We start from the raw sequence: 26,981 nt of genomic DNA on the forward strand, positions 1-26,981 counted from the left end.
AAAGCCTTAAATGGTTCTTTAGTTTTCAGAAAAACAAGGCATTTTTTTTTTATATTGACTCTGTAACCTACAAATTTTGACTTCATAATCCAAAAATCTAATCAGATTATTTTACATATGCATACTTGAGTCAAATTTAAAGGTAAAGCCCCAAAGTTCCTCAGTTATCCTGAGAACTAGGTATTTGGGGGTGTATAATGGCATCTGTGACCCTTGACCTTTGAACTGTGACCTCATGACCAAAACATCTAATCAGATCACCATTACTTGTATGTAGTTAAGTTTGAATTTGATCTGTCAAGAACCACTGTGGCAAGAATGAGAACAGAAAACATGCCTGTGGTAACCACCTATGGTGGGCAGATGTGAAAACTAACTACATTCAATCTTGATGTAAATCAAGGAGAACACAACATGAAAATGAGAGTATATGCAAACAATCCTAGTAAAAAGTCTAAATTTGGCAATATAACATGGATGCATACTACAATCCCTTGATTCCCTATTCATGAACATGGATGAAGAACAGAGGATAAAGAGGCATAACATAAAAAGAGAGACAAATACCGTGACAGAAAAACAGGAAACAAAAAAAAGAGAGAGAAAGAGGGAGAAAAAAGAAAGAGAAAGTTTTTTTCTAAAGAGGAAATTAAAAGAAAAAAAAAACCTTATTAAAAAACTACCAAATCTGAATAGAGAGATATTACATTATTTACATGTATTTTGACTGGCTATATGGAGGAGTGCAACTATAAGTACATCAAGTGAAATTGCACATCTGTTCAAGTATTGTGCCAAGAATTAATACACCTATCAAACCAGCTTGGTTGCAAACGTGACCATTGCACTTGGTGAGGATAGCTCACAGGGACAAATCCCAGAGACAGATCTATTTCCTGATCTCACCTTGTTCATTTCCAAATGTGTGATCGGCTCCTGGTCCTGTTCCTTCAGTGTCTGACCTTCCTGAAGCACGAATCCAATCAAAATCATCTTCCTCATCTTGCACCCAATAGCAGAGGTCGCTCTCAAAATCACAGTTGTGAGTAACTGGGGCTAATAAATGAATAGGTAAAAATAATATTAAATATCTTCATTTTCATATGCTACTTAAAAGGGAGAGGCATCATGCCCCCCCCCCCCTCTTCGATCTGTGCTATTGTCCATGCATTCATACAAACTTGCCAAACTTTGGTCATTATTCAAAACCAAATTCCAACTTTTAAGCAGATGCAATCTATTTACCCTTCTTTGTTGTTGTTTTTTCTATATGAAAACTTGCAAAGGTCAAATCTTTAGGTTCTCCTCTATTTTAGAATTTCGTAAAACCAAAATCAATCTAAAAATAATCACGCAGATCTTTTACAGTATCACCCTTTAAGGAATTCTATCTTCAAGTGGCTTTATATACAAATCATTAAATGAATAACTTTTGACAAAAACTAATGCATGTAAATGTATGGAATTCCTTTCCACCCGGTACCCATTTACTACAGCTGAGTGGAGAGTGCCAAATGTAGAAAAACGCCTGGCCAAAGGATGCAAGTGCCATGATGAAGTACATATGTATCAAAATACAAGTCTTAAAAAAAATTAATTACTGGTAAACTCATCTTCCTTTTATAAATTCAACTGATCTTCTTCATTAAAACATACACATCACAAGTGATACCAATGAGCCTAGGAAGGTACTGTCAATCATGACCATAACCATGTGGGGATGTCATGGTCTAGCTGTTACGTGTCTCGTTTTTCAATCAGAGAGACGTGGGTTTGAAATTGAATCACAGCCATATGGCGTGTTTTCCCTCCAGCAAGAAATTTATCCACGTTGTGCAGCACTTAACCCAGGCGAGGTGAATGGGTACCCAGAACGATTGATTCCTCATATGCACCAAGCGCCTTTAGCAGCTGGAGCTAAAGCCGGAGTAATATATAATGTGCCATCGAATAGGCAACTAGATAATAGGCACCTCATAAATTCTTTACATTATGATTATTATCATTATTTTTATCAAAATTATGAAAATAAGAATCATTACCAGCTTCCTCTGAGCAATCCCGATCCTCTATTGTGATGTCATCAATTGATATGTCAGCCCAATGAGTAGGACCAATTGTTCCTTTCAGTAGGATCTCATAGGAGAACTCATCGGGTATAGGCTGTATGGGCACCTATTGTACAAATAAAAATTCATAATATAAAATATCAATCATTAACTCTTTAAGAGCCATTGGCAGCTATAGTTGCCCATAGCCCTCTAGTGCCATTGGCAGCTATAGTTGCCCAAGTAACTTTTTTTTGTTTAACCAATTTTACAGCCAGAAAATCAACACCATATTCTGTGTTTTTTATGTTGTTATATTGGCAAGGAATTCACAATTGATTTTGTCATATAAAAAATAGTGGTTTACATAGACATTTTTTGAGTAAAATGGCATTTTTGCATCATTATTTTGAAGAGTTGATTTTGGATATTGCCGCGATCTGAATCAAGGTTTCCCCTATAGACACGTGTGATATAAAGGTTGTGTGTAGCAATACACGTACTTCTATAGGTAGAGCAAAGGCGAGTGTGCGAAGGCATTCAGCTCGGAATTGACCAATGACAGAGCGGTACGATGTCTCTCACCCAACGCTACTCGCCCATTCGCTATTGTTTTATGAATATTCATGAGCTATCGATCGGGTCTTTTGCAGGCCGGTATGGTAGTATTCTTGTGTCAAGGCTTTTTTCTACCTGCAAATGTGCAAGGTTTGGGGGAGGGGGGGGGGCGGGATTTTTTTAGCATTCTCACAAAATTGTTCTCATTATAAATATATGAGTAAAGATGTCTGTCATTTCCAACCCTCGTCGCACTGCAATCATCACACTCATTATTTATTTATTCATTTATTATTGTTATTATTATTATCATAATTAGTATTACTATTATCGTAATCATCATTATCATTATTGTTATTATTATTATCATTATTCTTCTCATTCACCTTCTTCTTATTAGTATTAATGTTATTGCCATCAGAATCATCATCATCATCATGATTATTATTCAAAAATAATTGTTGTTATTATATCAAGTGCATTCCTTCTGCAGCCAAACTCTCTCTTCATGAACTTAAGATCAGGTAAATAACGGTTCATATTCGTTTGTGTTTTTATAGCCCAAACCATAAAAAAAAAGAATGACTGACATTGTTATGCTTATCAATACCATATTCAAACTTCTCACAAAAATATGGATCATTCAATATTTCCCTCTAATAAAATAGGAAGAAGCAAAAAAAAAATGTGCTGATTAAAACGGCCGATAATACCGCTTTATTCGTCTCAAGATTTATTATTTTTCAAGGTGGATGTTTTTCATTTGCTAAATCAAACCATTGGTCAGAGAAAAAGTAAACGGAGTATATACAGCAATATCAGATGTTTTTTAGGAAAAGAAAGAAAGGGATACATTAACAAAAATCGATCAGACCGACCGACCGGAACCTTTGAAAGTATTCAAAAGTCAAATCAAAAGACGCGCGTGAGCCCCGATTTCTATGAACATCCTGTGCTAAATTACTCTCCTAGATAATAGGTCAGGAGGGAGCGCGGATTAGAGATTCCTCATGAAAGAGAGTCTGGGCATCTATTGTTCATGACTTGGTGGCATGAACAAAAGAATGTAGTCGCGTAGAATGTTAACAGGTGGCTACTTTGGTCAGACCAGTAATACAGAACAAATAGGCCTATCTTCTTTTTGAAAATTTGTATTGATTTTTTTTTTGTAACTGATCTGCATTCCCTCTTCTTTGATTCACGAAAACTCATCTTTTTTTTCTTACTTCTGTGCACTTTGCCAAGAACGCCCATATTATTTTGTGGGATCTTATACCCCAAACTTGTAAATATTGAATCTGTCAGACCCCTCTTTATCTATATTTCAATATATCATCTTTAGTTCTTTTATATTTTGTCTCCTTCTGACTGGCAATAACTTTGTTTGTTACACTACGAATAAAAAAAATTACAGAGTCTTATTTTGAAGACTACACAAATGAAAGGGTACGGTTGGCCGCACTTTGAAGATACATGGCTCTAATATATTATTGTGTGTGTTGCGTGGGGATCGCAGCTGTGCTGTGATTGGTCACTTGATCGACGACAATGCCCTTTTTTGGAAAAGGTCGCTTTCAATTGCGTGTGTATATACATACTCTCTCGTACTTCAGAGGAAATAACTTGAATAGCAAAATAGTATTTCATTCAAAAGAGCAATTTTTTTCGTTATTTCTATTTGTTCAATTTCATCAATAGATACTTCATTTGAAAGGGTAAACATTGAACTTTCATTTTATCTTCTTAATTTCTTGGTATCTCTACAATTCCTCAGGTTATTTACTCTTTGAAATGTTCATGAAATCAAAATTTTCTAGGTTTTACTTATTGAAAAAAAACGATGTAAAATATTACATCTTTTCTCCATTTTTCCAGATGCGAATATGAAAGATAATAACACGACCATAAAGCCCATGAACCATGCATCATTTCATGTGTAGAAGGTTTTATTATACAACGTACGGGTAAAGAATTATGACCGTTTTAAAATCAGTCACTGCTCACGTTTTGGTCAATTTAGGATTCCTTCGAATATCCCTGGCAGTAGAGGGGTATTGGGCCTGGCAGTGTAAGAGTTAAATTAATAGTCAAAGTAAAAGGAAAGTTCGATCTTATAATGGCACCGTAGTGATCAAAGGATTTACCATTTGTGCAAAATAATATGCTGAGGCCTTAATAAAGAGACTTGAAAATAATGTAAGAATGATTAGTTAGGCTATAGTGAATAAGAGCGAGCATTCTTCTTTACAATTTCTTTCCCTTTGAGTTCCATGGATGTAAACTGTGCAATCAAAAGTTACCCAATATCAATCAGCCCCTTTGTGTTCCTTTCTTCTCTTTAACTTGATTCATCCCCGTTTCCTCATTTTTGCAGCTTGAATAATATGTAAGCCAAGGTATCTTCCAGCAATAAGACTAATTTTATATTTTTTAAACAACTTAAACTTATATTTTAACATACTTCACGTGATTATCATTGACATAAAATGTGTCAAACATTGAAAACAAACAAATAAATGAGACAGTTTGACATTTTATGTACCCTAGTAGTTTTTTGCTGCGAGAAAATATATTTTTCCCCTATTTTCTCTCTATTTTTTGACTATTTTTAGTAAAAGGGGACTATTTTTTTACTATTTTTACAAATAAATAGAAAAAAAATAGTCTATCTTTTCCCTATTTTTTACTCACCAACCATTTTTGTTGCTATTTTTACAGGTGAAATAGAAAAAAAATAGGCTATTTTATTTCTATTTTTTAACACGCATGCTATTTTTTGGCTATTTTTACAAGTGAAATAGAAAAAAAATAGGCTATTTTATTTCTATTTTAAAGGCACATGCTATTTTTTGGCTATTTTAACAGGTGAAATAGAAAAAAAATAGACTATTTTATTCCTATTTTTAAGGCGCATGCTATTTTTTTGCTATTTTTACAGGTGAAATAGAAAAAAAAAATGCTATTTTTATTTCTATTTTTAACGTGCATGCTATTTTTTTGCTATTTTTACAAGTGAAATAGAAAAAAAATAGGATGAAATAGTTATAATTTTAACGCGCAGACTATTTTTTGCTATTTTTCAACCTTGCCACGTTGGCAAGGCTATTTTCTATCTATTTTGTATCTAGTTTTAAGCTATTTTTCTTACTTCGTGTCAAAAAGGCCCGGCTATTTTTTACCTTATTTATTATTTTTAATCTATTTTTCATACTTTGTGTCATGATGGCAGACTATTTTACATCTATTTTTTTCATATTAGAAAAGAATTCCGTCTATTTTTAAACTATTTTTCTTACTTGCCATATGATGCCAGGCTATTTTCTTTCTTTTTTTTTCAAATGGTATAAGAACTATATTTTTGTAATTATTTTTCTTGATTGATGTCATGATGTCAGGTGATTTTTTTTTTACTATATAATTTTTTTAAAGAACTTTGTATCCAACTTCAATATTAATTTTTTCTAACTTTAATGCAAGGCTATTTTTTTTTGAAAATTTGTAAGAAGTTTGTATCTATTTCCAATCTATTTTCCTTGCTTAAATTAAGTGTCACGATGTCGGTCAGGTTTTTTTTTAACCAGTAATATTTTTCAATGCCTGTAATATTATCTCTTTCAGACTATTTTTTTCTTACTGGTGTAGACAAATAATAAAGTGAACAAGTATTGGTCATTTCTTTAAAAAAGGAAATCACTGTTTGCTCGTCTGAATTTCTCACCCACTGCCTATCAAAATTTCTCACCCCTGCGGCGCTACCTTCATCTAAGTTTTTAATATTTTCTTTTTCTCTAATTATTTATGTGAAAATTATAAAGGGTGAAGGGACCAGTAAATAAAAAATAAAATAAATGATATATAAATAGATAAATAAATAAAAATGGGCAAGCACGCACTCGCATGCGCATGAGATGAAGCAGCTAGATACGCATGCGCACTTCGACCGCCATAAAATATTTGAAAAAGATCGCCGTTTCTACGTCAACGAGAAGCTGAAGATGGCCGCCAAGAATTCCCTAACAACTAACAGAATACGGGTCACATTCGGACAACAAATTTGCAGACATACAGTGTACGCAGTAGGCTGAACAGTAAGTCAGATAAACATTTTATATGATTTTCTTCTCGTTGTTTGTTAATTGATCGACGGCATTCAGATTTCTTCGTACTGCCTCTGGCTCTGCCACCCGGGCCAGGCTCCCCATCCCCTTGTTCCTAACCCGCTCACCGGCCGTGCGCCGGGCCAGCGGCTCGTGGACTGCAGGCTATGCCCGGCGTCGGGGCTGAGGCGAGCACTAATGCTAACGGACGTGCTTGTGCAGCACCTCGCACATAACGAGTGGTAATTTTAGCCATGCATACTAGTATTAATGTTTTACTAGTATTAATGTGTGTGTGTGTGCAAGGAAAACAAAAGAAGTGATACGAAAAGTGTGAAAGATCAGGAACATTTTATATATTTTGCAAAATATAGGAAAAATATATTTTGCAGACGGCCTCTATTTTTTATCTATCTTTGTTCCAAATTGAATAGCCTATTTTTCCTTTTTTTTTCTTCTATTTTAATCCTATTTTCAACCTATTTTTTGTCTAATTTCAGGAGAAAAAAATAGCTGTAAAATATATTTTTTCTCTATTTTTATTGTATTTCTTTGATAATTTTTACATATTTTTTACACTATTTCATTTGGGGAAAAAATAGCATAAAAATATATTTTTGTTATATTTTTGGCTATTTTTCATCTATTTTTTGTTTGTTCCAAATTGAATAACGAAAAAATATATTTTTTCCCTATTTTTTTTTCTATTTTAGTCCTATTTTCAACCTATTTTTTGTCTAATTTCAGGAGAAAAAAATAGCTGTAAAATATAATTTTTCTCTATTTTTATTGTATTTCTTTGATAATTTTTACATATTTTTACGCTATTTTGTTTGGAGAAAAAATAGCATAAAAATATATTTTTTGTTATATTTTTAGGCTATTTTTTCTTCAATTTTTTTACTATTTTATTTCGACTAGGGTAGTCATAAGTTTTAAGATGGTATGATTAACCCATTGGAGATTAAATGATTTTATTGTTGGAACTCGGAGCACGGCGAGTTCTGGGCCAATCCAGAGCACGGAAATTGAACCTTGGTTTAACCCTAGTCTACACTAGAATTTCAAACCAGACTTCTATGAAGTGCTGGCTCTAACATTTCCCCAATATTCATGGCAATTATAATGCCACTCTTTGTGGCTGGTTCACTTGAAACTTTTTTTTTTTTTTTTTTCTCTTCATTTACAAATTTTAGAGTGACTTGTTCCAGGCACAATTGACTAGGCACAAATACCTCCCCCCCCCCCATGCCTGTGTGATTGACTGTGTGGTGTGGATGTGTTTGTTTTGTTTTTGCTTTGTTACTCTGTTTAAACGCTTTTTTTTATCATCTTCTTTGTGTACACAATCTACTGAATTTTTGTTCCTGGGGGGAACATTTAACCCACAAGCTTCGCTTTTTAGTTCCCCCCTTTTTCCTCATCTATTATATTATTGTACATGAATTATGAAATGCATTTTTTTTAATGCTCTCTTTATGTATGTAAATATTCAATGACTAGAAATGCATTTATAATGTTATGTGTTGTAAATATGAATTTAATTTTTTTTACTGATATGGAAATAAAGACATTGAATTGAATTGAATTGAATTGAATTGAATTAATTCATTAAAATTCATGATAAATCTTCATTTTCCTCATCTTACCATTTCACAACTTAATTCTGTTATTTGATATTTTGTTGCAGCAGGATAAGATTAATTTTTAACTGGGAAATGAGTTGAAAACTGGCGCTCCATAAAAGTGTGGTCTAAATTAATCCAGGATTAACTAAATCATAGCTTTCATACCACCCTCTGTCATGTCTCTACATACTTTCCGAGATTACAAAACTCACCAAAGCCTGTCTCCAGCCATAGCCCTTGTTTCCCTGTATGGTTCTCAGTGTTAGCGGTTCAGCCCAACCCGCTGTCGTGATCTGACTGAACAAACTCCCGATCCCGCTCCCCATCATGAAGTACCAGAATCCCAAGCACCTGGCCGTATCAGCGGTGAAGACAGTAGATTTCAAGATGGCAGCTTCTCCTTGTTTGTAATACGATCCCTCAATGTAGATGTATACACCTGGAAATAGTACACGTAGAGTATGTACAAGCAAGATTATTGTTTGTTACATATTCATAGAAATGTTTTTCTCATTTCCAACTTATCCACAACATCATTGCTTTAAGGCAGAAGCAGTTCTTCAACAACTTTCCTTCCTTTTAAAGATAACTGTTTTACCAATAGAAATTATCTTACTTAAGTTTCTGTTTAGTTCAAGCCAGCGATAAACAAACCTTGGGTAAATTTTAGCATACCTTTGAAGAAGAAGTACACCTTGATGAGATTCAATCAAAGAATAATTGATAAAGAAATTCTTGGTAATAGACAAAAATCCATTGAAGAATAAGACAGTTAAGAAATTTCAAAGATTTGAACGAAATGTCATATGCAGGCAGCAGCCCATGCGCCATGCAATATAAAGTCAATAAATATCATAAACTTTACTTGTTCTTGTTCTCAAACTTCCTTTTTAGAAATCCAAGATAATCAGCATAATCTTTGTATACCCCTTGAAAGACAGGCTTCTAATCTATCATCAAAGGTATCACTACATATTCATCAGTGTTTAACCACCGACTGTGCTGATGGTACAAGGTTTCCAACACATTTAGCACACATGGGCAAATACATTCTTTGGTTTGGAAAAGACCTTTTCATCAAACATGTGGCATATTTCTCCAATAGGACTCATTTTTCTAAATAAATCCTACATACCTTTTACTCGTCTACACAAACACTTGGGAAGTCATTTTGTTTGATTCTGCTCAATTCATTTTCTGGGCATTACCTCTACTGTAATCTGTTTAAAGCAGATACGAACTAGCAGTCTAAACCATCTCAAGTTCTCAACTACTCAAATCTGGCCATGTTCCTGCTCATAATGTAACTTCTGAGCAGTGTCTTGTAATACAGGCCAACATGAATTATAATGTGATAATTCATGACTCAATACACTCTTCATACCGCAGTACTTATGTTACCAGTAGCAAAACTATCATTTTCCTTTTAAAAACCTTTAAGTTTCTCTATACAAATAAAATTAAATGGCTAATTTACTCTCTATATTATTATGATCTCAAAGGGTATATTTGAAGACTCTACACACAGTCAATAACAGCGTTGTTCAGTTTACTCCCCCTTTAAAACCTTTGATTATTTCCAGATTAATTTCCATTGTAATGTCTACCCTTCGCCTTTGCTGCACCAGCTTCTTTGCTGCACTCACCTTCCATGGTCCCATACGTGTGATCAACGTCCGCTCCCGTATTATCAGACACAGTCTTTCCTTTATTACGGAACCAGTTGAAATCATCATCCTTCTCTTCGTTCTTCCACGTACAATATCCGTTCTCAAAATCACAGCTACCCAAAGGAGAGCACGCGAAATCTGCCACCACTATCTCATCTATTGCGATTCCTCCGGGGAAATTGATATCATTTGTACTGGCCTCAAAAGAAACCTAAAAATGCATAAATATGGATTAAAACTTTGTAATATAAAATTGATTATTACTAGCCCAAAATAATTAAACCATTATGATCACTGTTTTGAATTTGGTTTTGCGTAGAATTTTTACATCATGTGATAAAGATGCATTACTCCAATTCTAGGGGCAACAATACGCTAAAATCAGAGGAACGCACAAACTTTCTCGCGTCCATCCCATCTCTACGTATCCTATAGCTGACAATCACTAGCCCAAAGTTTACAGGTGATCTAAGTCAGCGCTTCTCAACCAGTGGGCCGTGAGAATCTCCAGAGGGAGAAAAAAAAATAGGGGGAAAAACTATAGTATATTTCACAGACCTGTCCGAACATGTCATGTCCGATCGGTCTATGTGGGTCAACAAAACTAAAGCATACTTAGGTATCATGCATGTTGCAAAGCTTGCACTTGCACACTATGACAGTTTTGATCTAACTTTGATGTGAACCTCATCTGCATACACATTATGTATATAGTTTATTGTCGCCAATTTACCAGACCTTTGGAAATTTAGATCATTTCTCAAACTGTTTGTTTAAAAAACGCTTCAAAGCTTTGTGTGCAAATTTTACGAAACTTTTCTCATCAAAATGGACGTTTTCTTAAAATTTTTGTAGGTGGGCCTCGAAAAAAATCTGAGAGTCGGTGTAAAAAAAAAAGTTAAAAAAGGTGGAGAAGCACTGATCTATATAATCTAAAATGCATTACGGCTGCCAACCTCACTCACTGACAGTGTGACTCACTGATTTTGGTTGTTTCTTTCTCTAAAATTTTGTTAAATTTCCATGCATTTCTATATTGATCTCACTCATTTTGACCCCTAAATTATATCAATGGCCTATGGGAGCCTGATTTTCAACTAATTATCCAATGTTGGCAGCAATGAGGCATGATTTGTCCACTTGGTCTAATTTCAAGATTATTAAGTTTATTCAGCCCAAAATCAAGGGGAAATACACGGTTCACCTTTACTCTCTGAGTTGGACTGATGAGGTTAGTTTCCTGTACATGCCATTCAGCAGGATGGCTAGCGGAATCCATCTCCCACAGCTTAGTACGTTGACCTCCTTCAGTTACCATGGTAACCTATTCAATGATTATATTGATCACAAGAAAGTTTTCTACAGTATTACAACTCTGGCAAATCCAAAATGTACATGTAAACGTAATAGCAGTAACAATCTCGAATTTATTTCAAACAACATCCAATCAACCGACAATTAAAGTGTCAGTTGAAATGAAAAGTATAGCGGATGATTATTGTAAATTGTTAGTAATTGCTCTATTATTAGCAAATTACCTTGGCATTGTATATTAAACTTGATGGTTCTTTTCCAAGCAATTGTCAATACCTGTTCCACATGAGGTTATCTGTGTTACAGATTCTGATACCTGAAATGGTAACATTTTATGAGTTTAAAATTGAATATTTCAATCTGATATTAACTTCCATTTCTTGGTGCTGGTGTTTCAACTTCCTTATTAGAATTGTAGGAGAGATTGAATTATGTTATTTAAATCTGGTGTAAATTTATATTTGAAAATATATCCCATACAATTGGAGATATTTAGATCTTGTAAATTTCCATGAATAGTTTTTATATTAATACCACACCAACCTGGGTAAGCATAAATTCAAAGCGACGTAATGAAAGCAAGAATTTATTATCAGATTCTTTCTCAATATGTACACTGAACTAGGCATAATTAATGGATGGAATCTCCATAAAGCATGGTTTCCTACCATGCAACATTTGGCATACAGATAGTTGACTTGGGTGCCATGCCCCCCTTATAATTTCAACAACCAAGTGAGAAAAAAAAAGCAGAAAAGGAATGGAAAAGGGGTAAAATATGTTTATCTTCTGAATATCATGTCCAAATTTATCACAAAATTTTATTTTCATTTTAAAAATGTCAACATTCTTGGATGCACGCTTTATTTTTGCCAACCAATTGCCAACCACACCATGTTGTGCCCCCTCAAATTTGGGGGCTCTTTATGTAATGATCATCGTGACCATGAATTCAAAACCATCTTTGAGAATTCGGGCCTATATATATGTTTTACCTTTAGAACAGACACTGTGGATGTGCCCATATAGTACCAGAACTGAAAACAGTGACCTTTTGGGTCGGTAGGGTCGAGGAAACCAGTCTCAACTATCCCTTTCTGATTCTTCGAAGTGAGAGATGAAAGGTCGGCAAAAAGTATGTGACCTTTAAAAAGATAAAATCAGTTCAGTTCAATCCAAAGTAAAATGATGATGAGGAGGATGGGAAGGAGGATAAAAAGGTATAAGAAAGAGAGATAGAATTGTAAGTAGTGGTTAGAATAACAAAAGTAACAGAAAAAGACAGAAAGGCTAAGATACACAATATTAAAGTGCTATATACATGCAAATAAAATCATTGTAAATATGGAAATTTTTTCATACTTAGCTCATACCTCTAAAGGGTGCTGATAGAGTTAATGAATCTTATCTCATATTAAGAAGGGTGATAAAGAAGTAGGAAAAGAATAGATATAAGAATAAGAATAACAAGAATAAAGGGAAAATAAAGGGAAAATAAAGGGAAAGAAGAACAAAATTATTAAATTAAAGTAAAAAACAAAAACAATAAAAACAAAACATGGATGGGAAAGGGATTATAAAATGAATACAGAAGACAATGAATGATGAAAATTATAAGAAAAATATCATGGCTTAAGAAGAGGTAGAGAACAAGTCTATATATTTTTCACGACAACCACTGATATACTTGTCATGACGAAAAACCTCCGTTTCAGAACACTATACCCCAGTTTCTTTTTCACCAATTCTCTTCTCCAAGTACTATAAGCCGAACACCTGTTTCTTGACCTCGGTCCGAAGATAACACGACAGCCCAGCACATACAGTCACAGCAGGGGACCACACACGATGGATGGCAACGTGTCTAAGAGCCTGCTATGGAGTTCCGTGTATACACGCGGTGAAGTGCAACTTTTTTCTTCTTTTCTTTCTTCCTTCCTTCCTTTCTTTCTTTCTTTCTTTCTTTCCTTCTTTCCTTCTTTCTTTCTGTCTGGCTGTTTTGTTTTTTTAACGTTAGGACTGTAGGCCTATCAATGCGCGAGTGAACGGCATGCATCCCATATTTTCTTGCTGGACGGACAGAAACTATGGGATGCATCGCAGCGCTGAGGGCGGTCCTGCATGCAAAGCATACCGTAATTTTTATTCGCTTATTTTCCTTATTTCGAGGTCGATTTTTTTTGTTCGAAATTGAAAATGACTAATATTGGATGTCTGAATACAATATGCCTTTGGAAACGTGATTAAATATCGAATACAATAATTTCATTCCGAAGGTCCTTCTACAGGCAGAGAAGTCTTACGTAATAGCACAGCTGTTGTTTATCATTTCGTCCTTGGCTTTACTGGCCTGTGGAGGTGAAATTGAGACAATGGGGATTACCTGGCCAAGATGGGTTTATCGGGGCTTGGAAATGTTCAAATGAAAAATGAGAGTTTCAAATGAAAAATGGGGTCTAAAACCGCAGTTTGCGATCCGAACTGCGGTAAAGCCTCAAATGGGGTATTTTCGTAATGTTGAGAATGTAACCCATTAAATGCAAATCTGATCTATTTGTACCTCCCCTTCATGGTTGCCATATAGCCTTCAATGATGCATATGTCAATGAAAGTCAGAGAAAGCAAACAAAATGGAGGCGGGGAAAATTTAGAAAAAGTTAGGGGTGACGTGTCACAAAGGGTTAATTATGACTTGAAGATATGCTTTAGTGCTAACACTATTTATATATCCTTATCGGAATATACTGGTCATTATTTACATCCAATGATGTTTTCCATATTTCAGTAGATCCAAATCATCGAAGTTTTAATCTCTGGGGCTTGTATTTAGCCTGTTACATGAAGTGCAGTGTAATTAACAATCATTGATAAAGTTTAGAAAAATATATTAAGTGTAAATTTCAATCAATAAAAGACGTTCTTTTCGATGATTTCTAAGCTTTGTGTCACAGGCCTTTGGCCTAAGAAGTCTGTTAGCAGATAAATGTCTTTTCAAGAGATTAAAAAACAAGTCCACCTCAAAAGAAATTTGATTTGAATGAAAAGAGAAAAATCAAACAAGCATAACACTGAAAATTTCAGCAAAATCAGATGTAAAATAAGAAAGTTATGACATTTTAAATTTTCACTTAATTTCACAAAACAATTATAAGCACATCCTGGTCGGTATACAAATGAAAATGATGACGTCATCCACTCACCATTTCTTAAATCTTTTGTATTTTGTAAAGAATTATTGTATAATTCAAACAATAAAAAAACAAAAGAAAAAGTGAGTGAGGGACATCGACTGTCTCATTTGCATGTCACTGAGCTGTGCATATCACTGCTTTGTGAAAAATAATCAAAAGTTTAAAAGGTCATAACTTTCTTATTTTACATCTGATTTTGATGAAATTTTCAGCGTTATGCTAGTTTGATTTTTCTCTATTGACTCAAATCAACATTTCCTGGGGTGGACTTGACCTTTAAGACACTGACAATATAAACCGTACCTTGATTTGTCCGGTAGGTAACATCGATAGAGGGTGTTATAACGGCTGAGCTTGGCTGGATGACGTTCCAAGTGAAATCACTTCCAGAGCCAGGGGTGTAGTTGCAGTCCCCATTCTCAAAATCACAACGACCTGTAAATCAATATTTATCTATTATTTACATTGACAATGATGGAAATAATAATTAACACAATTGGAGATAATAGACAGAAACAAAATATCAGAGAGAGCAAATTTTTGTTGCTCCCCATAAAAGAACATTATTATTTCTTAGTACATAACTTTTGAAGAAAAACAAAATTAAACTTTAGTCATTCTGTGTATAGGAGCAAATGGAGGACACTCATTCTATACTTTCCACTGCTCATCGACTTATCGCTGTTGATACATTTCAACTCATATCAGTTTATCTACCCTTCTATTCCAAATTCATCAGTTCTTATCTGGTTTGTAGTTCTTTTAAGGACTTCACTTAATATCACAAAAGATGCTTCTCACTACCTTCTTTCTCTTCCTCACCTTTCAATATTAGTCTAAGCTCCACCATCCAACAGTCTTTTCCAGGATTAATCCCGCGATAAATTGTGAGCCTCTTTTACATTACAGAGTTTTTGCACTCCAACGCAGAACTCATTCAATAACACAGTAAATGTATTGTCAAATACCCTTCATGACAAAGGGCAACCAAGAAGTTTTTGACGAAAATTGGAGAATCATATCAGCAGTTTCATCCTGGGCTCTGGACAAACAACATATTTGCAGTTTTTCATCAGCTCCGAAACTTAAGATGAAACTGGTGTTCCAATTCTCAATTTTCAACGAAGCCCCCCCTCCCGGTGTTCATTGTCAAGCATTTTCAATTATACATTAGTTCTTGAATCTGTTATGCATCGCGGTGCAAAAACTCCGTATTATCTGCACCACCATGCAAACTTTCAAAGATCATCTCAATGGTGAAGATATGTTCAAAATTACTAATTGAAGATCATGATATGTACTCAATTTCACTTCAACTGCCAATGTAGTTAAATCTCCAACTGTCAATCTAACCATTCAAGTACAAAAATCTCTTATGGTTGTTATTCCACCAACCCTCTTCTGCGTAACGCCTGTGACCGTACGTGCTCCCGGGGTGGGCCTCTCCTTCTTTCTTGTATTCTCCTTTTATGCCGGGGCTAGACTGGATAAGCTCTGCTTTTTCTTGCCCCGGTCACATTATTTATTGTACTACGCCTACTTAGCTTGTTGTACGCGAGCAAATGGGAGGCTGAATGTCAAACATTCGTACCGTTGCACAAAAGACGTACCATCCAAAATGTACCGTTGCACGGTTTTAGGAGGTGACGTCACAATACGATTAAATTAATTGCGCTCAGTTAAAAAGGTGCAATACGCGTATAAGCCTACTGGCTAAATGCGCAATGCTGCCCAAGGTCATGTGCGCTTGTGGGATTTTGCTTTTCGCTTTCAGTATTTTTGCTCCCTTTTCATAGATTACTACAGGGACAAAATCTTGTTTTTTCATATTTTCGCTAAATTCCGAGGCGTTGTACAACACAAATAGTGAATAGGCATGAGTGCGATGGTGCGAGATTTCGCATTTGGTGAAAGAAAGAGACGCTCTATTCAACTTGGCTAACGCCTCGTTTAATAGAGCATCTTTCTTTCATCTCATGCGAAATCTCGCACCATCGCACTCATGCCTATTCGCTATTTGTATACCATTGTATTGTAATTTTGTTGTATGTTTTTTTTTCTCTTTTATATATACATGGAGTAATTTCCTTTTCTTTCTTTTGTAATTGTGTGTATGGTTTTTAATATGAAATAAATGAAATGAAATGAAATTCCATTTACATAGGACCCTAATACAAAAAATTATTTTGCAAAAGCATTGCTGAATTAGAGTTTTCTTGAATTGTTGTTATTGCATTTTCCATACGACTTCATTTCAGAATTTAAAACAAATGTACAAACAAAAAGCCATCTTGTTATCAGTATATCAAGGTGGGAAGTGATAATGGCATGTACTTACGAGGTGTTGGGCACTTTCCGTCGTGAAACTGAATATCGTCAACCGCAATGTCCCCATGACTGTCATACGTATTAGTTACCACTGTTCCTTCTATCATAAGCTGTAATAAAACAAAATGAATGCAAATACGCCCTCATACCAATTCACAATTCATCAGTATTAAAAAACTTCAAAAAATAAATACTTCACTTTTTAAATTTTTTTAAAATTACATTAAGTCTTCAAGTAATAACCCCCAAATGAAGGGATTTTCTCTAAAACATGGACTTTACTCTCTTTATTTAGTAACTCATATTTTCCCAGGGTAGCCTATGAAGAGGAGTTGATATTCCATGAGGCCCTTCATAAATTTCTTTCTCTATTCCTCTCATTGTCCATTATTTCTCCAATGTGAAAAGATAATGCAATCATATATTCTTTATTTTTTACAGGTTCATGGTTTTCACATGTGAATACTCCAGACCCTGGACTTCAGACAAACTTACACGGTATGGATCAGACCCCATGAAGTGGAGCTGGGCTTGGTTCCACTGCGGACCTCGCGGCTGGGTTTCTCTCCAGATCAGTGACCGAGGATCATTACCCCCTTCAAGTTTCCGATAAATGTTGAGACTCCCCAGGGTGGCGCCAAACATATGGTACCATATATTCATACAGTATCCATTTTCACTGTTAGTGACGAGGCTTGAGACTAGTAGGGCTGAATCGCCATTCTTTGGACCGGTAGATTCAACATAGATATAGTAACCTGGATTTATAAAAAAGTTCATTTATTTGTACATATATAATTAGTAACTATACTTCAACTGAGATTACAGGTAGTAAGAAACGATTCCATTTCATACAGATCACAGTATGTCAGGTAAAGTATTCAGTTATAAATCAAACACTAGAATTTAAAAGTATGATTTTGGGGTTTGAATATGAAATAAACCTAATCATTAATTATCATTTCAGACAAATTAAGTGAGCGAAAAATTTACACCAGAAATTTGCAGCTTATGCTGCATCAGGTGGGGGGGGGTTGTTACAGGGTCTTCGGTTGGTCGATTTCACCCCTTGTAACCCTGAAAAAATTTCAACAGAAACTGCTGCTGTTTAAATGCATGATAATAAGGAAGGCTGTTTCATTTTCTCCGACCACCAGTCAGCAGGATCATATTAAGGTAAAGTCATCTGTCACATTAGGTGACTTTTTTATTTCCATTCTGGTACCCGAGACAACAAGTAAAAAATATATAAAGTTATATTCCGACTTAAAAAAGAATTAAAGTCACTTCGCGTGACAATGGAGACTTTTAGGAGCAGTGAACGTGAACGACGTAGCAGTCCTCTGATCGTTCGAGTGAACGTCGTCGTCTGCCCTTGTTCACTACAGATGCAAATACTTTAGATTAAACACTCGACTTGTACGTGTACGTACGTCCACATGAAACAGCGCGATAACCAGCGGGTCATGACACGCTGCCCGACCCGGAAGATCTGGCGCACCGTCGCCTGGCGACCCGGTCGGGTGATGCGAAGGTGCAACTTGTGCACATGTGCCCTTTCACTTGCTTTGATTCCTTTTTACGCGAGTTAGGATATATTTCGATGTATATTTTGGAGATTAGAAAGCAATTTCAAATATGATAAACATAATGCATCGTACAACTTACATTAATTTTGTGAAAAGTCGCTGAAAACTGTGTTTCAAAAGGGAAAGGTTGATCTTCATGCAGGGCTGGAACGGTTAAAATGACGTCACTCACGTGCACGTCGTCTATGATTTAGGAGAACCGCAAAATGGATGTGGTGAGGTTCTCGATTTTGAGAGTGGACGTGTGTGAGGACGTGAGGCATATGGCAGGCCAAAAAATGACGCCATTTCGTACCAGTTCACTATGTGGACGTACATTTCTAAAAGTGCTCAATATCAGGTTAATCATCTGCTACCTTTCCCCAAAAAAATTATTTTAAAAAAAATGTAACCCTGATTCAGGCTAAATGCATACCCCCATGCTTTTTCTCTCACTCTCTCTCCCTTTTTGCATTCCTCTCTCTTTCTTTCTCTCTCCCACTAGCCTGGAGTAACAGACCTTCAGTTTTCACAAAGTACATAATGCAGAGTCTGAAGTAGTGAGACTAGATTCACTCATGTACTGTGGCTGCTCCTTACTTGACACAGCTAGGTTTTTGAAGTATAGTCTTCACTCTAGACTTGGTATAATTTGGTAGCGTCAAATTTGAGTCTATGCTTGTAGACTACTCTTCCACCCACCCATCCTCTCTCTGACTTTCTGTCTCTCCCAAGTTTTTGGAGGCTCAGTGGTAGAGCGTCCGCCCCATGAACGAGAGGTCGTGGGTTCGATCCTCGGCCGAGTCATACCAAAGGCTTATAAAAATGGGACCTTCTGCCTTCTTGCTAGGCGCTCAGCATTTAGATTGGAGAAGGGTAATAATAACATATTATGTTATGCAGGGCCCGCTGGTAGAGCAGTTTCCTAACTGAAGTGTCTACCCTGGGTAAATAAAACTTTATTATTATTATTATCATTATTTGATTTTTCTCTTTCCTCTTTCTCCCCCTCCCCCTTTTACCTACCTGTTTCATCACCCTTGGTGTGGTCATTCACTGGACCAGTCGCTCTGGTGTCTGTAGGACCCGCCGCTCTGATCCACTGATATGTACTCTTCATATCAGGAGTCCAAGCACAGAAATCCTTATCAAAATCACAATCATGGACATCGGGTGCTGATAAAGAAATTGAAATATTAGAATAAATAATCATTCAGCATAACTGAAGAAAAACAAATTTCACAATATCAACACAAACAATAAAATAAAATCTTGCTATTTTTTCAATCTTCTCAATTGCTATTCTTTTCATACAGGAATTAAAATCCACCCTTAAGCAGAATAAAAATATTCCTGAAAATATGTCTGAACTGCAGCTTAAAAAAAAAAATTTGCAACTTATGAACAAAAATGTAAGCCTTAATGTCTGGACCATCCTGAAATGCATTTCAGAGTAAAAATATTGTTATTTGAATGACTCTACTTCTAGGAAAGGAAAGATACATTCTATTGCCCTACCATATGTTTTCTTTATATGATTGTCATATTCTTTAGTTCAAATGAACATACCATTTTTTGTTTTGGTGATAAAGATTTTTAACTTCATTTAACTTTAAAAAAAATCACTTTTGTTCAACTTACACGTGTCAGGACAAGTATTTCCAGTTTGAATTGATATATCATCTATTGCCATATCAGAGTAGTGTGGTCCCCCGATCTCACCTGTGATGTACATCTTAACACAAATGAAGATTTTGACAACAAAAATAAAAAAATTAACAGCCAACATAATCATTTTCTTAAAGGGGAAGTTAACCCTCAAGAGAAGGTTTGTTTAAAAAATACCAGAAAAAACAATAAATATTGTGAAGGTTTGAAGAAATTTCATCAAAAATTAAGTAAGTCAGTAGAATTTTAATTTTTTAATTTCTCACGTCATATAGAAGCAGTTGCCCCATAATGCATAAATTTCAATTTTTCAATGGTTCATGATGAGTAAAATAGACCCTGTTCTCATTACCGCCTTAAAACTAGACAAAAGTGTTCTGGGATTAAGTTTGGCGGAAACTAATTTAACACGTAATGAGAGCGGTCGAAGCGGTCTTAGAAGCGACCTTCCAAACCAGTTTGGAAAACCACCTCGCGATGTAGTTTTGCTTTTCCTCATTAAACTGGTTTTAGCGTGAGGACAAAACCGTTCCTTGGGAAGCGATCTTTGCTGCTTTGAGCATGCTACTCGGCACACTTTGTGTAGATTTTCTACGCTGCAGTTTTGAATTTTGCGAGAAACATGTCACCCCCACTGAGATTGTTCCCATAACAACAAGGCCACTTTACGTGAAGTGGTTTTGAAAATCCACTTTTGGATGATCGGATCAAATGGGAACGCTAGCAAAGCTATCCCCAAAACTGGTTTCCTGAACCGATTTCCAGTAAACTAGTTTTAGATACCGGTAGTATAATGAGAATGGTGTCTTATTTTATCTATCAGGAGTAGATATGAAATGATTTGTGGATTGATACACTGAAGGTAGTACAATAAAAAAAAAATGAGAAAATTACATTTTTACTACACGAAATATGGGGAAGCTGCTCACATATGTGTCACAAATAAAAAAATATTAGAATTCTAGTAATTTTTTTAAGCTTCAATGGTTTTTTCCTCAAACTTTCACCAGTATTTTATTATTATTTGTCATGCTATTTTTACAATGAAACTCTAATCATTAGGAAAAGAGTATCCCCATAACCGACTGAAGCTCCATACACCTGATACAGAATAAATTATGATGGTACTATGTTCTAATGACAATAGAGATAACAATATATTAATTTTACCTAACTTATGATCATCAAGAAGGTTCTCTTATTATATTTTGGAATCATGAGGCAAAAAGTGCCAAAGTTCGATTTCTGTCCCACTACAGCCGCTCTCCCTACATAGGCCTCAGGGGCGTAACAGGGGTCGGTTGCCAGGGGGGGCAAGAGCCAAAAATTTCCCGGTCTTGAACAGGCAGTGGCGTAATGTGGCAAAAGTTTTGAGGGGGCCAGATATGGTGTATCGGGCATTATATATATATATATATACAGTGCGTCCCAGAAAAAACGAAACCGAGATTTAGCGATGATTTATCATAACTTAATCACAAATGCAATAGACAAATGACCTACCATTGTAAAGCTTAGAATCTCCTCTTTTATCTGATATTACATAGATTATTCCTCATTTACGCATGAGTGAGCAAAAACAATTTGAAGAAAGGATACCAAAAACTAATTTGGCGAGGGGTATCTGAATTTCAAAATGAAAATCACATGCCTAAAAAGTTCAATATCTGCTCTTTTATTTGATACCTTAATCATAAGAATTGGTCAAGAAGTAAAAAAGTTATGTTCCCTCGAAACAATGCTTGTATTTCCATAATTTCATTAAATAAACGTGTTTTCACTGGTTTCCCACAGAAGCTATCGCATGGTTAACGAAGGACTTAATGCATGGCTGATCGTCAACAAAACGGAGTGTCGAGTGAGTTTGAACGCTAGCCTGTAAAACCTCTTTATTTTATGAAATTATTGAAATTCAAGCCTTATTTCAAATAACCAGAACTTTGTTATTTCTTGACCATTTTCGGTAATTGAGGTATCTAATTAAAGAGCAGATATTGATTTTTTTTAAATGTGGTTTTCTTTATGAAACCCAGATACAGCCCGCCAAATGACTTTTTGGCATCCCCTCTTCAAATTGTTTTTGATCACTCATGCGTAAATGAGGAATAATCTATGTAATATCAGATAAAAGAGGAGATTCTAAGCTTTACAATGGTAGGTCATTTGTCTATTGCATTTGTGATTAAGTTATGATAAATCATCGCTAAATCTCGGTTTCGTTTTTTCTGGGACGCACTGTATATGTATATATATAATGCCTGATACACCATATCTGGCCCCCTCATGCGTGAATGAGAAATTATCTAAGTAATTTTAGATGAAAGAGGAGATTCTAAGCTTTACAATGGTAGGTCATTTGTCTATTGTATTTATGATTAAGTTATGATAAATCATCGATAAATCTCGGTTTCGTTTTTTCTGGGACGCACTGTATATATATATATATACGAAGCGCGCAAGCAAAAATTTCAACATTTTTATTTCAAAAATCCAATTTTGTGGTAGAGTTTTACATTATATTCAGATTGATATCATATTTCACCCTTCTCTCTTTCCTTTTCTGTTTTTCTGTAGGCTACTGTAAATATGATTTTTTTTCTTTCTATTGTTCGCGAGCATTAGAGCAAAGCTCTATGCGGCAGTAGAATAAGTGAGTAAAAAAGAGGGGCATAGTATGGCGCATGTGGCAAAAAGTTGCTTAATATAATTCCCGAGTGAGCGAGAAAAAAAATCACCTTTTTTGTAAAAATCTAACTTTGAGAAAGATTTTGACATGATATTCAGAAAATAACATCATATCTTACACTTTTCCTTTGCTTTTCTTTCCTCCTTTCCTTTTTTGTTCATGGATGTAGAACTTTCGGGGGCCATAGCCCAAACCTTTCCATCTTTATGCCACTGCTATTTGGGTGGGGAACGGGGGCAGAGCCCCCAGAAACTCTTGATTCTAAAGCCATTTTAAACCTTACAGATGGCTGCTATTTTTAATCAAATTGAGGGTATATATAGTTTTCACACAAGACATTAATTCAATTCAGTTGGGTAATAAACCAAACATTTTGAGGGGGTACGACATAGCAAATGTGGAAAAATATGTAAAAAGTTGCCAGCAAGCGAAGCGAGCCAGAAAAAAAATGGCCTTTTGAAATGAAATCCTAATTATGTGATAGATTTTTCATTTTAAACATATTTCATTTTTCAAAAAATTTCATTTAAAAAATAGTTACAATATATTACATAAAAAACATAAGAATATAAAATGTAGAGGGGATTGACAAAGGCCACACATGTATCAGAATAATTAACAATAAATGTGATCTTCAATTCTCATCACCATTGGATTAATCAATTTCATTATAATTTAAAATATTATCATTTGACCTAAATTGATCGATCATGGAAGCTACTCTTCCAGAATCCAGGTTTTAGATGACCAGAAATCCTCTGAATCTGAAAATGAAATTGAAGTGAACTGATGCCTTAACGCTTGTCGCTTGATTTATAATGTGATCAACTATTATTAAGTAACTGTTTTAGGCCAGTAATTTCCCACTGACATAAGCCTACTGTCTGTCTGTAGAGTGTAGTACTGAGTTAAATTCCCTACCTGCGATGAGCTTGTCGACTGGAGTGAGACCCTTGCCTGAATCCACTGATTTCCTTGGTTACCCAATTTTTTCCACTTCTCAATGTTCGGCGGGTTATACACGGTGAGCTTCCCCATGGAGCTCCCGAGCATATGATACCAGAAAGTGACACAGGCACTCCCAACACCCAGGGCGGGGATGGTAGGTGAGATGAGGGTCGCCTTGTCCCCCGTGCTTGCACTGGCAGTTTCGATGTACATGTAAAATCCTGAAGCAGGAATTCGAGACGAGAGACAAAACAATAAAAGATGAATATGAAAAAGCTGGAGGCGAATCTTATCGGTTACTTTGCCGCTGAATCTGCACTAAACCGATCCGATACCTTCCAATCTGTAAGTTTAATCTAGATGGAATATGATCAAAGATGATCCACTCTGGATCCACCACCTGCCAACAGTAAACAGTTATCCGCAAGTGCATGCCAGCATCAGGTGAGCAGGATCGCATCTCGCGCGCGCAGTGGAGCTAGATTGCTCACAATCCTCACGGAGTACCCATTCCGTGTGATTCTCACACAGTGATTGGGTGAATGTTTTCTAAGGGGCGGATCCAAGGCATTGTCCAATACAGGAGGGGCCAGGCCGCCAGGGTCAGGGCCACTGCCAGGGGGAGGGGGTGCAATCATCCACATTTTCCCCGAGAAGTTTAAGTACATTTTGTGTCCTTTGTAAGCTGATTTATTTAAATGTTTGGTGGGTTTTATAAGGTGATTTTGGGGGTTTATTTTCCAATTGGTCTATAAAAATGCCAATTGTCTAATTACCAACTCGTCTACTATCATTTGGTCTATCATCAATTCGTCCGCTATCCACATGGTCTAATTGCCATTTCGTCCACTCACCATTTCGTCTAATAATCAGTTGGTTGAAGAGCCATTTAGTCCATAAACCATTTGGTCTAATTGGATAAGTGTTAATTGGGCGAAATTTTTTTTTTGCTTGTCAAATTTTCCAGCCACTTGTCCCCCTACCTTTTGGGAGAGATTTCCGCCCCTGGTTCTTAGACGAACTGGTGATTAGACTTGGATCAAATGGTTGTTAGACGAAATGTTGATGGACGAAATGGCATTAGACTAAAATGAAGGTAGACTATGTGATGATTGGACGAGTTGGCAATAGACGAATCGGCAGTCAACCATTTTTATCATATTAACCTTAAAAAGGGACATTTTAAAGACTTTTTAAGGAGCAATCAAGGGTGGAAAATGTGATTTGAACAGATAAAGAAAAGTCATACAAACGAAATATTGAAAATTTCATCAAAATCGGACAAGGAATAATAAAGTTATGTCATTTTAAAGATACAAATTATTTCGGTGAAACATATACTAGTGTGCAATGTCTTCATGAAAAAATTGGCAATAATGATTGATGATGTCATATACCACAGTCTGGTTCTTTTGCATTTTATCATATGAAATTATGTTTATTAATTTTTTTCCTGAAAGAACTTTAAAAAAAACAAGCGAATTGGCAATAATTGATTAAATGCATGAGACATTAATTGTTGTAACTTTCTTTGCTTTAGGGGAGATAAATCATGTGAAAATATGATATCATTATAATAACATAAGAAAAGGGAAATTTGGGACATGGCTTTATCAGCCCACCTAATTCAAAATTCAACAATTTCGTTATCAGATAACTATAAATTTCGGAACTTTGTTCAGTAAATTTCAATTTATTTACTTAGACATTATCATTTTCTGCCCGGAGTACCCCCTTTAACTTATATAATCAACAATTAGATATTTTTACTTAACTACTATTCAACTTTAATTAAGCTTATACAAGTTTAAGGTTATGGATACTTTATATCCATTTTGTTCGTATATACATGTACTTATATTTTAAAAGAATTATTATAAAAGAATTATTCACGATAGTTATACTAATAATAACTGATTATAGCCCCGTACAGCACATGACCGGTATATGAAAATGTATCAAAAGGCGCGATTTATAGTGATGATCGTGATAGCAATAATGATGAAATTGAAAACAGTAACGATGATAACAGTCATATTAGCAGGCATTCTTATAATTAATGTTACACGAACACTTTAAATATAACATTGATATCACTTGGACTATTGCTTATATTTCTAATAACAGTGGATTCATTGTTTCTTAGACAGTGGGATATATATACAGGCATGCGCGGCTCCATCAGGATTTTCTTAAAGGGGTCGCGTCTTTTCCCCAAAACTAAACGAGCCAAAACAAGAAAAGGGGCCATCATCACTCACACGTGAAGAGCATCCTGTCTCCCGAACTCAAGAACTAGAAGGGCGTTCTCCCGGAAAAAAAGATAAAAAATATAAGCCCATCACTCTCAAATGAAGGCATTTTATGGGATGCAACCGCACCTTCCGCCCCCCCCCCCCACCCGAATCAGCCCATGATGTCATTACCTGAGCCTGTTGTATGGTCTCCGGATGGTCCTGTCCTAGGTGTTGTGGTCGGACCAGAGTTCTTGGCCCATGTCAATCGATTCGATAAATCAAATTGCCATCCACATTTATTGGTATCGAAATTGCAGTCGAAATTCGGAACATTCGCGTCTCCCCTGGCGGGATGGGTTACTCCTAAAACCAGGAGGAGCGCTGATACGAATGACGGCCACATGATGGTCGAAATGAGCCAAACAACAGTGAGGCTGCAATGAGTATTGAATCCTCGACTCAATGCGAATGCACCGAGGTCCTTTTGATGGGCCTCCTAACTCTCTGAAATCTTCTGGACAGAGGTGTCAATGGTCAAAATATCCGTGGTCAAGATGGGTTAGCAGTGGCCTTTAAGAGGCTGTTCTCAGCCCATTAGTTGTAGGCCTATAGCTATAATCAAATTTCAAAAATACTACCAATTTTTTTCCATTGCGCGTCAGTTCCATGAGCAAAGTATAATCCGAGCTTCACAAAGTGTGGGGATATACTCTGTTTCTTTTACAAAATATTCAATCTCTTCTCATAGAATGCAAAACTTTCCCAATTCCCGGGCACCGTTCATGACTTGTGATACGCCCTCCTCCAGGACATGCAGGAGAAGATGAACTGTACCTCCCAGTGAGGCCAACAGAAGTGAAGGACCCTAAAAGAGTGGTATTATAATTATAGTACTTGTTGTGATAACTGCAAGCTTTATGACAAGACTAAAGGTGATACTGGCAAATATTATCATGATTATTACCTCGTCGATTGACCTCGGATTTTATATCAGTATGTATTTATGTATATAATAAACTCATAGGCCCGCTCCAGGTGAA

General features: G+C 35.7%; 1 protein-coding gene across 1 annotated transcript; it reads right to left on the reverse strand.

The window, feature by feature from the left end:
- Positions 1 to 13,281: 13,281 nt before the first annotated feature.
- On the reverse strand, positions 13,282 to 26,798 carry LOC135153717 (MAM and LDL-receptor class A domain-containing protein 1-like). Its single transcript, XM_064097824.1, has 7 exons — positions 26,131 to 26,798; positions 23,678 to 23,925; positions 20,044 to 20,137; positions 19,429 to 19,578; positions 17,330 to 17,592; positions 16,845 to 16,944; positions 13,282 to 14,941 (listed from the first exon to the last, which is right to left on the reverse strand). Exons 1-7 carry the CDS (start codon positions 26,342 to 26,344, stop codon positions 14,742 to 14,744), a joined length of 1,269 nt encoding a protein of 422 aa, XP_063953894.1. The 5' UTR covers positions 26,345 to 26,798; the 3' UTR covers positions 13,282 to 14,741.
- Between the last annotated feature and the right edge of the window lie 183 nt (positions 26,799 to 26,981).

The sequence above is a fragment of the Lytechinus pictus genome, chromosome 3, assembly GCF_037042905.1.
Source record: "Lytechinus pictus isolate F3 Inbred chromosome 3, Lp3.0, whole genome shotgun sequence".
NCBI lineage: Eukaryota > Metazoa > Echinodermata > Echinoidea > Temnopleuroida > Toxopneustidae > Lytechinus > Lytechinus pictus.